Consider the following 14,598-nt stretch of genomic DNA (forward strand, 5'->3'; position numbering starts at 1 on the left):
TTAAGTACCACCAAGTTCAATCCCTGGTATACACCCCACACCCCAAATAAAAACCCAAACAAAAAACACAACAGCCAGGAGTAGTAGCACATGCCTATAATCCTAGCTATTCAAGAGGCTGAGGCAGAAGGATTCCAAATATGAAGCCAACCTCTATAACTTCCTGAGATCCTATCTCAAAATAAAAATAAATAAATAAATAAATAAAACAGTTGGGGACACAGCTCAGTGGTAAAGCATTCCTGGATTCATCCTGAGTACCACAAAACAAACACACATACATAAAGCCCAACCACTACAGGGAAAGTGGATAGGAAGAGAAACATAAGGAGAAAAATTGATAAGACAGTGAGAGTATAGAAAAGCAGAAGAAAAATAGAATGAATAAATTCAATTGATATAACATTTTTTAAAATGCAGGGAGGAGGAACAGAGACATAAGAAAAGTGACAATAGAAAAAGAGGGAGGGGCTGGGGTTGTGGCTCAGTGGTAGAGTGTTTGCCTAGAATGCGTGAGGCACTGGTTTGATTCTCAGCACCATATAAAAATAAAAATACAGGTCCATTGACAACTAAAAAAATATTTTAAAAAGAAGAAGGAAAATATGTAAGAAAAAGAGTGGGAGATAGTAGGTAAAAACAAGAGAGAATGGAATGAATAACTCCAATTAAAGTAAAATAATACATAAAATTGGATTAAGATATGCAAAGTCGAAGAGTGGCAAGAATCTATCAAATTAACACAAAATAAAATACCAGTGAAATTTGAAATGCTAAGTTAAAGAATTTAAAATTATTCCCTGTAGAAGTATTTGAGACAGAAAGGTTTCTTACTGGACCTTCCAACTTTGGAATGCCAGCTACTGGGAAACACAGAAAATGCACAAGTTTTAAATACATGACCTCTGAGTGTCTCTAGGCATGGGGTTAACAACTACATCATCTGTCTCTGTGCTGTGTTGGGAGCTGTATATTTAGTTTGTCACCCATCCAGCTCAGCATTTCTGATTCAAAAGCTTCCAGAACTTAGATTCTTTCACCTCTCCATACTGACCTCAACATGCCTGCCTCTGATGCATACCTGGGAAGTTCTGGCGTTTCTGTGGCATTAATAGGCACATAAAAACTCTTGGGAGGGTCTGAGGAATTTGCTCTAAGTGTCTGCAGTCCTGCAGCCAGATCTTTCTCTGGCTGAGAGGACTAATAGTACGAACCTCACCCACCTTTCTATCATGCTATTAGGAAACTCTGGAAGTTCCTGAATGAATCCTGATGCTATTCTGCAGACTGCCACAGGTGTGTACATACTGTTACCCCCAACTCTAACAGTATGTATTCTTGCCCTGCCCTTCCTCATGTAGCCAAGATGGGTCTGAAAATTCCATGATTAATCTCAGCAGTTGAAATCTATTTGAAGAGATGAAACTCTACCAGACAATGTCAGGTTTGCACACACCTGTGTAGTTGTAGTCTACCAATTTCCAAGGAATTTCCATTGGCCTACTGCAGTCTAGAGTTCCACACAGGTTTGTGCTACTGTCTCATTTTTGAGCGCAGGTAGATTTTTGGACTGGGCCCCAGAAAATCAAATGAAAGTAATGGAAAAGTAGCCCACAGAAACAAAAATTGAAAGATAGGGCTGGGGCTATAGCTCATTGGTAGAGTGATTGCCTTGCACACGTGAGGCAATGCATTTGATCCTCCACATAAAATTAAATAAAATATATAAAAAAAGAAACTTGCAAAACTGAATTTAAAAAAAACAAAACTGAAAGATAAAAAAGAAAAGAGTGCCAAAAAGTATAGATATTCTCTTTCTATGCTCAATCTTTTTACTCAGTATGTCTGGTCACTGAGTCCACACTTCTTAAAATCTTTATGATTTCTTCTTTCAGCATTCCAAGAGAGAGAACAGAGACATAAGATACTCTGACTTGTAATCCATACATCTCTTCAGGGAGCTTTTGCTCTCCCCCACTGAGCACACCAGGCAAGGATGCAGTCTATTTCTCTATTCTTTCTCTCTCCTATTATTATTTAAAAATTTTTTCTGGGTTTCATATGGTCACTGAATGAGTTGGACTCCAGTGCAATAGGACTTTGGGGGGAATAGGTGGGGGTAATGGGGATTGATGCTAGTAACACTGAGCTACATCCCCAGACATTATGAGAAAATGAAATTACAAGCTCAGCATATTTTAATAAAGATGTGCAATTCATTAATAAAATACTTGCGATCTGAATCTAACAACACATAGAGAGAATCATAAGCCACGATCAAGTGAGATTTATCCCAGGTTTGCCAAGTTGATTTAACATCGAAATTTAAAATCAAAATAATACACTACATCAATAAAGAAAAAATAATTTATTCTCAACAGATGCAGAGAAATCATTTGAGAATATCCTATATTCTCTCATAATAAAAATACTCAACAAACTAAAATTACATTGAAACTTCATCTACTTGATAAACAACATCTACAAAAACCTACAGTCACTATCGTAGGAAATAACAGACTGGATATAAAAGACTGGATTTTCTACCCATAACATTAGGAACAAGACAAGGATGTCCACTGTTGCTACTTCCATTCAACATATAATGGAGTTCCCTAATTAGAGCAAAAAAGAAACAAACATAAATAAAAGGCATCCATTTTAGAAAGAACTATTTCTATTTGTAGATGCCATGATCTTGTAAACAGAATATCCAAAACAATCTTCTAAAAAAGATTAAATAAGAAAATAAATTCAGCCAGTTTGAAGCAGCCAAAATCAATATACAAAAGAAAATTTATACATTTCCAAAGAACAAAAATGAGAACAAAATCTCATTGCCAACAGCATCAAAAAGAATGAAACATGTAAGAATAAATTTAATAAAAGAAGCATAAAATTTATACTCTGAAGACTACAAAATACTGGCTAAAGTAATTAAAGACCTTAACAAATAGCAAACATCCCATGTTCACAGGTTAGAATACTCTTATATTAAGATAGCAATACTTGCTAAAATTAAATATTGTGGAAACTCATGAGCAGACAAAACAATTTTGAAGAACTAAGTAGGAAGAGTCACACTTAATTTTTTTGCAGTGTCGGAGAATCAAATTCAAAACCTCACATGCTAGGCAAGCATTTTACCACTGAAGTATATCCTACCAATTCCCCAATTTTAAAACTTACTTTCAAAGCAATGGTAAACAAGGCAGTGAAATACTAGCATGAAGACTGACATAAAGATCAGTGGAACAGAACTAGGGGTCAGAAAACAAACCTATATCCTTTGATATACTTTTTAAAGTACCAAAATCATTAAATGAGGAAAGAATATTGTTTTCAACAAATAGTACTGGGACCACTGGATATCCACAGCAAAAGTCAGAAGATGGGGGGCTGGGGATGTGGCTCAAGCGGTAGCGTGTTCCCCTGGCATGCGCAGGGCGCTGGGTTTGATCCTTAGCACCACATAAAAATAAAATAAATATTTAAAAAAAGTCAGAAGATGGAACCTTACTCCACAACATATATAAAAAATAACTCAAAATGGATCAAAGATCCATTTAAAGATCCAATGTAAGAACATAAAACTTTAAAAAAGGAAACAAAGGAGTAAATCTTCATGGCTTTAGATTTGGCAATGGTTTCTTTAAAATGACATTAAAAGCACAACCAACAAAAAAAATAGATAAATAGACTTCATCAAAATGAAATCATTTTTGTATACAAAAGGTCACAATCAAAGTGAAAAGACAATTCACAGAATGAGAGAAAATATTTGCAAATAACATATCTAGTATGTAGAATATAATTTTGAAACATTCATATCCAAACAACAAAAGACAACAAATGCAATTTTAAGAAGAGCAAAAAAAAAAAATGAAAATGAGCGAAGGACCTGAATAGACATTTTCCAAAGAAGATAAACAAACAGCCAACAAGCACATGAAAAGATATTCAGTATTACTAGCCATCAGATTAATGCAAATCAAAACCACATAGAGATGCCACTTTATAACCAATAAGGTGGCTAAAATTTAAAAAAAAAAAGAAAAAGAACAAGTGTCATGGGAGACTTGATGCAGGAGGGTCTCAATTTTGCAGCCAACCTGAGAAGCTTAGTGAGACCCTGTCTTAAAAGATGAAAAGGGCTAGGAGTGTAGCTGGTAGAGTACACCTCGGTTCAATTGCCAAGAAGAAAGAAAAAAAAAAGAGAGAGAGAAATAAATAACAAGTTTTGACAAGGATGTAAAGAAATTGAGATGCTTCTATATTGCTCTTGGAGTATAAAATTATACAGCCAGGTGCAGAACAGTTTGGTGATTCCTCAATAATTTTAACAAAGAGTTATTCTTTGACACACTAATTACACCCCAAGTATATATTCAGAAGAATCGAAAACAAGTGTTTAAATAAACAGAAATTGCATATGAATGTTCATAGCATCATTGTTATTAATAGCCAAAAGGTATCAATAGATGCAGAGAAATCATATTGAGCTCAAATATCTCAATGAATAAACAGATATTGAAACTGTGGCATTATTCAAACAATAAAATATTACTAGGCTATAAAATGGAAATAAATAATAATGCATGCTACAAATGGATTAACATTGAAAATACTGGGCAAAGTGAAAGAAGTCAGACAACAAGAGACAATATATTATGTTCCCATTAATATGAGTGGTCCTAAATAGGACAATTTTATAGAGACATAAAGTAGATTAGCAGTTGCTTGGTTGTAAGGGAGTTGAGGAGGAGAGTAGGGAGGTAATCCCGAAAAGGTACAGGGATTTATTTGTTAGTGACTAAAATATTCCAACATTGACTATGGTGAATATCTGTGAATATATTAAAACCATTACCTTACATAAACTATTGATTTATTTGGTACCAGGGACTGAACCCAGGGAACACTTAACCACTGAGTCACATTCTCAGCCCTTTTTACTTTATTTTATTTTTTTATTTTTGATACAGGGTCTCACTAAGTTGCCAAGGGAAGCCTTGAACCTACAATCCTCCTACCTCAGTCTCCCAAATTGCTGGGATTAAAAGCATGCACCACTACCCAGCTCCCCCTTCTATATTTTAAATCGGTAAATTTTATAGGTGAGAATTATATATTAACAAAGATATATAAAAATTAAAATTTTTACTATAATTACAACAACAAAGACTACTATATTAGGAAATTTTGTTAAATAATTCAATTTTAACTGCCCTCGTCATAAAAAGTAACTGTGAGGTGATAGGTATGCTAATATATTTCACTAAATGGTCACATTATTAATATCTATTTGTATTGTATAATACGATGTTGTTAATACCAAATATACACAGGAATATTTTGTTTTTTAAAAAAACAGAGGTATGTGAAAAGAACCAAGAGAAAGAATAGAAAAAAAAAAAAAACAACTATGTATTAGGGTTATGAGACTCACAACATTTTGTTTCCTTTATTGTTTTGTTTCCTTTATTGTTAAAATGTCTTTACAATATGTTTAAATAAGTATTTTAAAAATTATTTTATAGAAATGTTTGTAACTCACCTTTATAAATAAGGGGTTTGTCTTTATCTTCTGTTTTCTCTCTACTAGCCAATTCAAGAAAATCTTCAATCAGGTCCAGAGATATGAGTGACTGGCTGAAAACAAGACTGGAAAAAAAAAAAAAAAAGATTAGTGTTCAAACACTAGAACATTCACCTTAAAAAAAAAAAATCACCTAGTAAAGGCTCCACTTCTTCCCAATCCATAAATTAACACAATTATAATCAAAATCTTAACAGGATTTTATGTAGAAATTAACACAACACGAGAGAGTAAAATTCATAAGGGAATGTCAAGTATTGAACAACCAAAACAATTTTGAGAATCAAAAAGTTGGAGGCCTAACTCTACATGATTCCAATACTGAAAAAGATCCCGTAATCAAGACTACTGGTGAAAGGACAGGAACAGATCAATGGAACAGGAAAGAATACAATCAGAGTCATATATTGTGGATAATTGGTTTTGGGCAACAGGGAAAAAGAAATTCAATAAAAATGGATAGTCTTTTTAATAATGGTCTTGGCAAAACTGGACATTCATATGAAAAACAATGAACTTTGGTTCAAATTTTATATCTTACGCAAAAAGTAGGTCAAAATGGAACATAAATCTAAATGTAAAATATAAAAACTATAAAATATTTAGAAGGACACATGGAAGAAAATCTTTTTTAACTTAAACTATCTTAGAAACATGACAATGAATGTATGACTGGTGAAAAATAAAGGTGATAAACTGGATTTAATTTAAATGAAAAGCTTTTTCTCTGCAAAAAACACACTGTTCCAAGGAGGTAAAAAATTTTAAAACTCCCTATTAAAAGTATTACAATATTTCAAAATTCTATGCATCCTATTATATGTTATCATTCCATTTCAAATAGGTCTGCAAATTCCTGATTCTCTATTCTAGTGAGTTTAAACTCATTTTTAGCCATGAAATACATTTGTTGACCTAAAGTTTAATATGAAATTAAAATAAAACACATAAAATCAGCATGATACTTTAGGTATTGTGGGGAAAGGAAGAAAAATGCCACTGCTAACTCATCCTCTGCTCTAGGTTAACAACTTGCTCAGAAGTAATCTGAAAACCACTATTCTGATCCAATACAGTAGTGAGTAAATGGATAATATGTGATAAAAAAATCTTGGAAGAGAATGTAGAAGGAATTCCTATCCCTTACATATACAAAGTAGGTCGATATATAAAAAGTTATATATCAGTGGTAAGTGTGTTTCTTAAGTTTTACTTGATTCTGGCAGGGAGGTGCTTATGACCCCAAAACATCCCTTAATAGTCACCGCTAAATGTGTTCAGATTTAGTGGAGATAAAAAGAACACCTGAAGCTATGAAAGAGCTGCTGAATTTAACAAAATATAAATTTTCTGTTATATGGCTTCCTAATCTTTGCACTACCAGAGGCTACTATCTCCCAGTTGCCAACTTCTAGAACACTGGTAAAGAAATGAATTGAGTCCTAGGACTCAGCTTAAATAACCAAAGCCTATGTCTTGACACCTTAGTAGTCTGGTTATCTATCTCAGAATCAAAAACTTCTCTAAAACAATTAATGCAAATTGCAAATTATTTTTTGTTAGTGTATATTAATTATATAAAATGGGGCATTCCTTTATGGCAAATTCATACATATGTAAAAGCAATTTCACTACCCAATAACTTCATCACCCTTGTCTCCTATAACTTAATGATCCCCTTCTTCAAACCTAATGAGGCTCCCTCTAGTTCCATGGCATTTCTTTCTTCCTGTTTTTGTCCCTTTAGCTTCAACTACACATGAGAGAAAACATGATACTTTTCTGACTTATTTTGCTCAACATTATGATCTCTAGTTTCATACATTTTCCTACAAATAACATAATTTTGTTCCTCCTATGGCTAAGTGAAACTACACACACACACACACACTCTCTCTCTCTCTCTCTCTCTCTCTCTCTCTCTCTCTCTCACACACACACACACACACACACACACACACACTCACACACACCCTTTCTTTATGCATTTATCTGTTGACTCACACCTAGGATGATTCAAAACAGCTACTGTGAACTTTGTTATGTAAACATGGATATGAATGTATCACTTAAGTATGCTGACTTAAATTCTTTTGGATAAATACCAAGGAGTGATATAACTAGATCTTATAGTAGTTGGATTTTTAGCTTTTGGAGTAATCTTCATACTGATTCCCATAGTGGCTCTACTAATTTGCATTCTCATTTATAATATGTAAGTACTTTTTCCCCCACACTCCCATCCTGCATCCTAGCCATCCTAGCCAACATTTATTATTATTTGCATTCTTGAGAATTGCCATTCTAACTGGAGTGGGATGGAATCATAGTATACTATTGATTTGCATTTCCCTGATGGCTAATGATATTGAACATTTTTTCATAACATGTTGGTCATCTGCACACCTTTACAGGTGTCTGCTCATTTCTTTTGCCCATTTTTATTGAATGGGTTGTTTTTTTTTTTAACAAACATTTATTTTTTAGGTGTAGATGGACACAACACAATGCCTTTATTTGTATGTGGTGTTGAGGATCAAAACCGGGTCCTACCCGTGCTAGGGGAGCACTCTACCACTGAGCCACAATTCCAGCCCTGGGTTATTTTTTTTTGGTGTTGATTTTTTAAGTTGTTTATTATGGAAATTAATCCTCTGTTGGAAGAGTAGCTGGCAAAGATGTACTCCCATTCTGTAGGTTGTCTCTTCACTATGTTAACTGTTTCCTTTTCCTATAAAGAAGGTTTTTAATTTGATGCCATCCCATTCATTGGATCTTGCTCTTACAAGGTTATGATAATACAAGTAATAACTAATAGTTTAACTCTAATAAGTATTCAATTATGGGTAACCTTCTCTGATGATAGCTTATTCTACTATAGCAGAGGGTGGACATCTACAGTGAATATGGAAGAAGAAATTCCTATATAGGAAAAGATCATTAAAATCCTTCTATACTCTTAATTTTAAATCACAGAGGTTGACAGCGAAAAAAAAAGCAAGTTTATAGTAATAATCTCTTCTGAGTTTTCAGAAACTCTTAACTCAAAAATCTACTTACTAATTGACATCTCTCATGTGTACCTAACAGGCCCATTAAACATAACAACCAGGGGCTGGGGTTGTGGTTCAGTGGTAGAGTTTGATTCTCAGCACTGTATATAAATAAATTATTAAAATAAAGTCCATCAACAACTAAAAAAATATTTAAAAAAGAAACTAAACAGCCAGAGTAAGACTCCCAATTTCTTCCAATAAAACTGAGGCTTAGGAGTCACTCTCTGACTACTCTCTCTTTGCTACCCTGTATTTCATCTATCAAGTCATACAGTTTCCACTCCAAATCATACCCTTTATTTCCATACAACCTATGCCAACATCATCCCCTACCTAAGCCATTAGTTTCTGTATAACTACAGTGGCAATACACTACCAACCAAACAAAAAAAAAGTTATATTGAGCACTTAGTAGGTGCCAGGTACAGTGATCAAAAACAAAAAGATTAATATACTGGGCTGGGGATATAGCTCAGTTGTAGAGTGCCTGCCTTGCCCGTGTGAGGACCTGGGTTAAAACCCCTGTACTGAGAAGAACAAAAAAGGGAAAAAAATAGTCTGTGTCTTCAAACAGCTAACTACCACTTTTTCCAGTAGAAAGACATAAACAAGTGAGTGCTTTAAAATGTGTTAAGAGTAGAATATATTCAAAGGTGCTATGGCAATAAGAGTTTTGTCTCTTTCAAGAGGGCTGAAAGAGTTAAGTTTGAATTTTTTAAGATAAAGTATCATTTTTTTAGCCTTCTGTTAAATTATTTGAAAAGAAAAATAATAAAGAAAGAACAATCAAACAGGTAAAATGTTAAAAGTCTGAAAAATGTCCATTAGGTTTGAAGATGAGAAGATCACTAGGGACTTCAGAAAGAATTTCAGTAAAGTCACAGGGTTTTATACATGGTGAAACATAAATATCTACTAAAAGCTTGAGACCAAAAAATAAGTTCAGGGTACAAAAACTACAAGTAAAAAACAACATGGAAAAATAACCTGAGTATGTGGTCAAAACTAGTTCTTAAAAGAAAAATAGTATTTCTATTGGTCTAGCACTACAATAACCAAAGAGAACACATCTCTAAACAAGAAAAAATTAAAAAATAACAGATTTTTTAAAAATCAAACTGTTTAAGCAGTAGTAATGTTATCAAAAGGCTTATTTATAAAATAAATACAGGAAAGAACTTACACTTTATCCCCAATTTCCTCTGCCATTCGAAGAATTTCAAAGAGAAGTACCATTTTTCCAGAATGCTCTAAAACCTCAGCATCAGCATCTGTAACAAAATCTTTGTACCAGTCTGGAGCTGGGCTGCTTGGATTAGAAGAGGAAGTAGCTTTACCTAAATAAAATAGAATATAAATAAGTAGGTAAATCAAGAAAATGAGGCCAGGAGAAACAGAAACACATCAACCAAAGAGAGATTAAGAGAGAAACTAATGTAGATTTGGAAGAAGTGAGGCAATTAGGGTCAAATACATACACACACACACACACACACACACACACACACACACAGACCAATCCAGGAGGAAGAGCTCTACACTGATAGAGAAAGACATGAAATGGAGGGAAGAGAGAGACAGGGATAAATGCCAAGTGACAACAAGCAATAGATGGACACTGAGACAATGCAAGTATGAGAGGAAAACCCTGGAAATAGTGTGGGGAGTTCACAAAGAGACTCCAAGAGATGGAAATCCCAGAGGCTCTGAGGGTAAAAGTCTCAAAACATACCCTAAGAGAGGAATTAACAGACACAGAGATACTCAGAGATCAAGAGAGAAAAGGGCTTCAAGATAGGACACATTTCACTGTGCTACAGAATTCTGGAAAACTCAAAACAAGGATTTACCAGGGAATTGCCCTATCATGCTAAATCACTTCATTGTGATTCCTCCACATAAACACTTGGATTATAAAAGGCACAAGAAGAAAGGCTGACAAAATAATCTATTAAAGAATTTAAATATGGTTTGATTAAAAGTAAGGAATATTCCATTGCTTTGTAATGCAGAATATTTCAATTTACATATTTTCTATTATAAAATATTTAGGTACTCAGAAAAGTACATAGAATATCATGAACAGCTGTATTTCCACATCTCATCTTTATCACATTTTAATACTAATACTCTCCTGATGCAGCTGAAGCCTAGTATGTGACCCTAACAAATCCCATTTTCTTTCCTTCTCTACTAAGAGGTAACTAAACTCCTAAATTCTATCTTGACCATTTCTATGCAAGTCTTTATATTTTTACTACATGTTGTTGGTTATTGGCCGTTATCTGGGACCATGAATGGTATACAGTCCCCTAAACTGATATAAAACTTTTCATGAGCCAGGTGCAGTGCCGCATGCCTATAATCACAACGGCTTTGGAGGATGAGGCAGGAATATCACAAGTTCAAACATAGCCTGAGCAATTTAGGAAGGCCCTAAGCAACTTAGCAAGACCTTGTCTCAAAATGGGCCAGGGATGTGGCTCACTAGGAAAAGTGACCCTGGATTCAGTCCACAGTACCAAAATCAAAACAAACAAACAAACTCTCAATAACAACAACAAAAAACTCACAAAACCTTTCTATGATAACAATGGCTAGATTGTAAAACCAATGTGGTTTATTCCAAATGTTTGCTTTCCTGTGGGGTCTAGAATTTAGAATGAGCCAAACAGATGTGAATAGTTCTCAGTAAAAATCTTGGGCTCTAAGTTTCTAATGAGCTTCTCTGGTGGACAACACTTCATTCATATTGTAATAACTCACTGCTAGAGAAATTAGAGTATCCCAGGTGATTCCACTGGAAGAGGACTTTTAGAAGGTTGTGCCGGATTTCAACTGGACTTCATGCTATGTACTTTTCACTATGTTGATTTTGCTTTGTATTCTTTTATTATAAAAACAAACAAAAAAGCCACATAGTCCTGTATATGACTATATGCTGAGTCCTGTGAAGCTTTCTACCGAACCACTGAACCTAGGTGTGGTGGGGTCTCCTGACTCACAGCTTATCAAACAAATATTAACTAACTAAAAGGTTTGTAATTGTTTATACAGATATACTTTTTCGAGACAGAATTATCCTATTATGATGTTGGGCAATAATATTAGCAATAATATACCAGATTTATTTATTCAACAAATATTTATTGAGTGCTTTCTATATGCTGCATTCTATTCTAGAAGCTTCACAATTTGCCCACTGGCAAATAATAGAACCTTGGGAGAATTCTGTACTAAAATAATTTAAGTGAAAATATCAAAAACTAAAAAAGTAGGACAGCTAAATATGAATGAAGTTCAGAACAGCACTGACAATTTCTGTACAAATACAACAGATCTCATTCCAATTAGTTTTGTGGTGCTGGGGATCAAACCAAGGCCCTCTGCATGCTAAGCACATGGTCTACCACTGAAATATGCCCACAACCCTCCTGATCAAATATTGATTCTATTGGATATAATGATAGTACTTTATAGTCAAGTCTAAAAAACAAAATGATACAGACAAATAAAGGGTATTTAATTAATAAATATCCTAAGTATTGTATGAAATAAAAACTTATAAAGAGATACTTCTTGCTGAATTTTCTTATTCCATCATCCACATGGATCAGTCATGACTTCTGCAGTAACTGTGCTGTGTGTGTGTGTGTGTGTGTGTGTGTGTCTGTGTGTATACACACACACACTATATATATATATAAAAATGAATGAATGGAGTATCAGGAGCGCTCTGGAAATACACACTCTTAAGTCCTGAGCAAGAGATACTGAACAATTATTGTACCTAGCAATAACTTGGGCTTTACCTCCACTTAGATAATGAAGACTGGCTCAGGAGTAGGCATCACCTGGTGGGGTTGAGTTACACTCACCCGTTCCCTTGTAATCCTACCCCTTTTCCCTTTTTGGGATAGAATGTTCCATGGAAGCTCCCCTTGTGTGTCCCCGATGTAAGAATAAAGCATTCCAGGGGTTCTTCTTTCCGCGGACCCCTAAGGTCGCAGAGCACTCCCCGGAGTTTGAAAAGTACTTCTGTGTGTTTGCGTGCTTCCTTCGCCGTTTTCTTAAGTTATTACAATAGTCAGATTTTGTGAACCCAGCATTAGGTCGCCAGCTATAATAGATGGTATTGATGGAGGGCAGGAGGTGTAGCTTAGCAGTATAGTGCTCTTGGGTTAAATTCTCCACAACAACAACAAAAATCCTTAAAAAATTAAGGCATAAATGAAATATAAGATAAATAGAAAATTATACCTTCACAATTAACTACTTAATGCATTCTAAATATATATTTAAGTAAAAGTTTCTTTATCATACTTGTAGCATAAAACAATATAGATTTTTAAAAAGAAAGTAGCACAGTTGGTTGTGGTGGCACAAGCCTATAATCCCAGCAACTCAGAAGGCTGAGTCACAAGGCTTCCTAGTTTGAGCAACTTAACATGGCCCTCAGCAACTTAGTGATACCCTGTCTCAGAATTAAAAACAAAAACAGAAAGAGCTGGAGATGTGGCTCAGTGGTACAGCACATATAAAGTAGCATATTATTATATGTATGTACTCAGTAGCAGCAGCAGCAGCAGCAGTAGTAGTAGTAGCAGTAGAATGGTGCTGTAGGTAGGACCTACTTAAATACTAACTTCATGGTAGGGTGTGGGAATGAGTGTGTAGTTTGTGTATATAAAGGAAATCCTCTTGTCTAATGTTATTGGCTGGTTATTTGAAAAAGTTAAAGAATGGATCATGAAATAAATGATATCAATATACTCTACATACTTTTAAAATACAAAATATTCTCTGGACAAAACAGAAAAACGGTGCAACAAGTTTGAATATAATTCAACCCCACTGAAACTCATGTTAAAGTTTGATTACCAATGTAATGATGCTGAGAGGTAATGGTACTTTGAGAAGTGATTAGGTCATTAAGAGAGAATAATGCCTTCTCACAGGAATGGGTTCCCACTTGCCACAGGGTAAAGAAAGACTGCCCCTAATGTTTTCTAGTTTTGGTGAGTGCTCATTTACCCTCAACAGACATGGCTGCCCAATTGCGGACTTTTAAGCTTCCATAACTGTGAGCGCAAATTAATCTCTTTCCTTTATAAATTACAGTTTCAAGTATTTTGCTACAGCAACAGAAAATGGACTAAAACAAATGGCAAGTGCCATGAATGTTTTTTGTTCACTGATATAACCCAAGCTTCTAGAATAGTATGCAGCACATAGAAAACACTCAATAAATATTTGTTGAATGAATAAACCTGGTATATTATTGCTAATATTACTGCCCAACATCATAATAGGAGAATTCTGACTCCAAAAAGTGTATCCATATAAACAATTACAAACCTTTTAAAATGTTACTGTTCAGTGATAAGGTTTATACTAAAAATATTAAAAAATAAATCACTTTAATATTTTTTAAAAATATTAAAAAATAAAACACTTTGAAATAATTAATATAGGCATTCCTTAACACAAAACTTCACTTTCACACAACATAAAAATGGGAATGCTGAAGTGACCTTGAATGACGTATTCAACATGCTGCTTCTCAGAAAAATCAAAAAAGTTACTGCAAAAGAATTAAACAGCAACTCTGATGTGTACAGAAAATATGTAGCAAAAACATACTACAGCTCAATTAAAGCCAACTACATATTTGATACCCATTTCAAATTCTATATATAGCACTTTGAACCCTTAATATTACCTATTCACCTTTTCTTACATTTACTCTAAGAAAGTACTTTTATCTTAGTTATACTGTATAAGCTATATAAGTTTTAATACTGTGATATACTCATGGAATTAATGTAGATTTAAATAATAGATTTCCATCATCTATTAGTTCTGGAGATGCTTCTGATGAACTATACATGCATATAAGCTACAAAAATATAAAGTGCATCTATGTATAAATAATGTTAATTT

At 34.1% G+C, this 14,598-nt stretch overlaps 1 protein-coding gene across 6 annotated transcripts in view; it reads right to left on the reverse strand.

Moving 5' to 3' along the window:
• Window positions 1-14,598, reverse strand: part of Atrx (ATRX chromatin remodeler) — a 217,620-nt gene that overhangs the window by 45,124 nt on the left and 157,898 nt on the right. For all 6 annotated transcript variants that reach the window (XM_026405589.2, XM_026405587.2, XM_077794035.1 and 3 more), the window contains 2 exons: window positions 9,839-9,992; window positions 5,558-5,664 (listed from right to left, as the gene is read on the reverse strand). In XM_026405589.2, coding sequence (XP_026261374.1) covers window positions 5,558-5,664; window positions 9,839-9,992 — 261 coding nt within the window. The remainder of the gene's footprint in view (window positions 1-5,557; window positions 5,665-9,838; window positions 9,993-14,598) is intronic.

The sequence above is a fragment of the Urocitellus parryii genome, chromosome X (genome assembly GCF_045843805.1).
Source record: "Urocitellus parryii isolate mUroPar1 chromosome X, mUroPar1.hap1, whole genome shotgun sequence".
Classification (NCBI taxonomy): domain Eukaryota; kingdom Metazoa; phylum Chordata; class Mammalia; order Rodentia; family Sciuridae; genus Urocitellus; species Urocitellus parryii.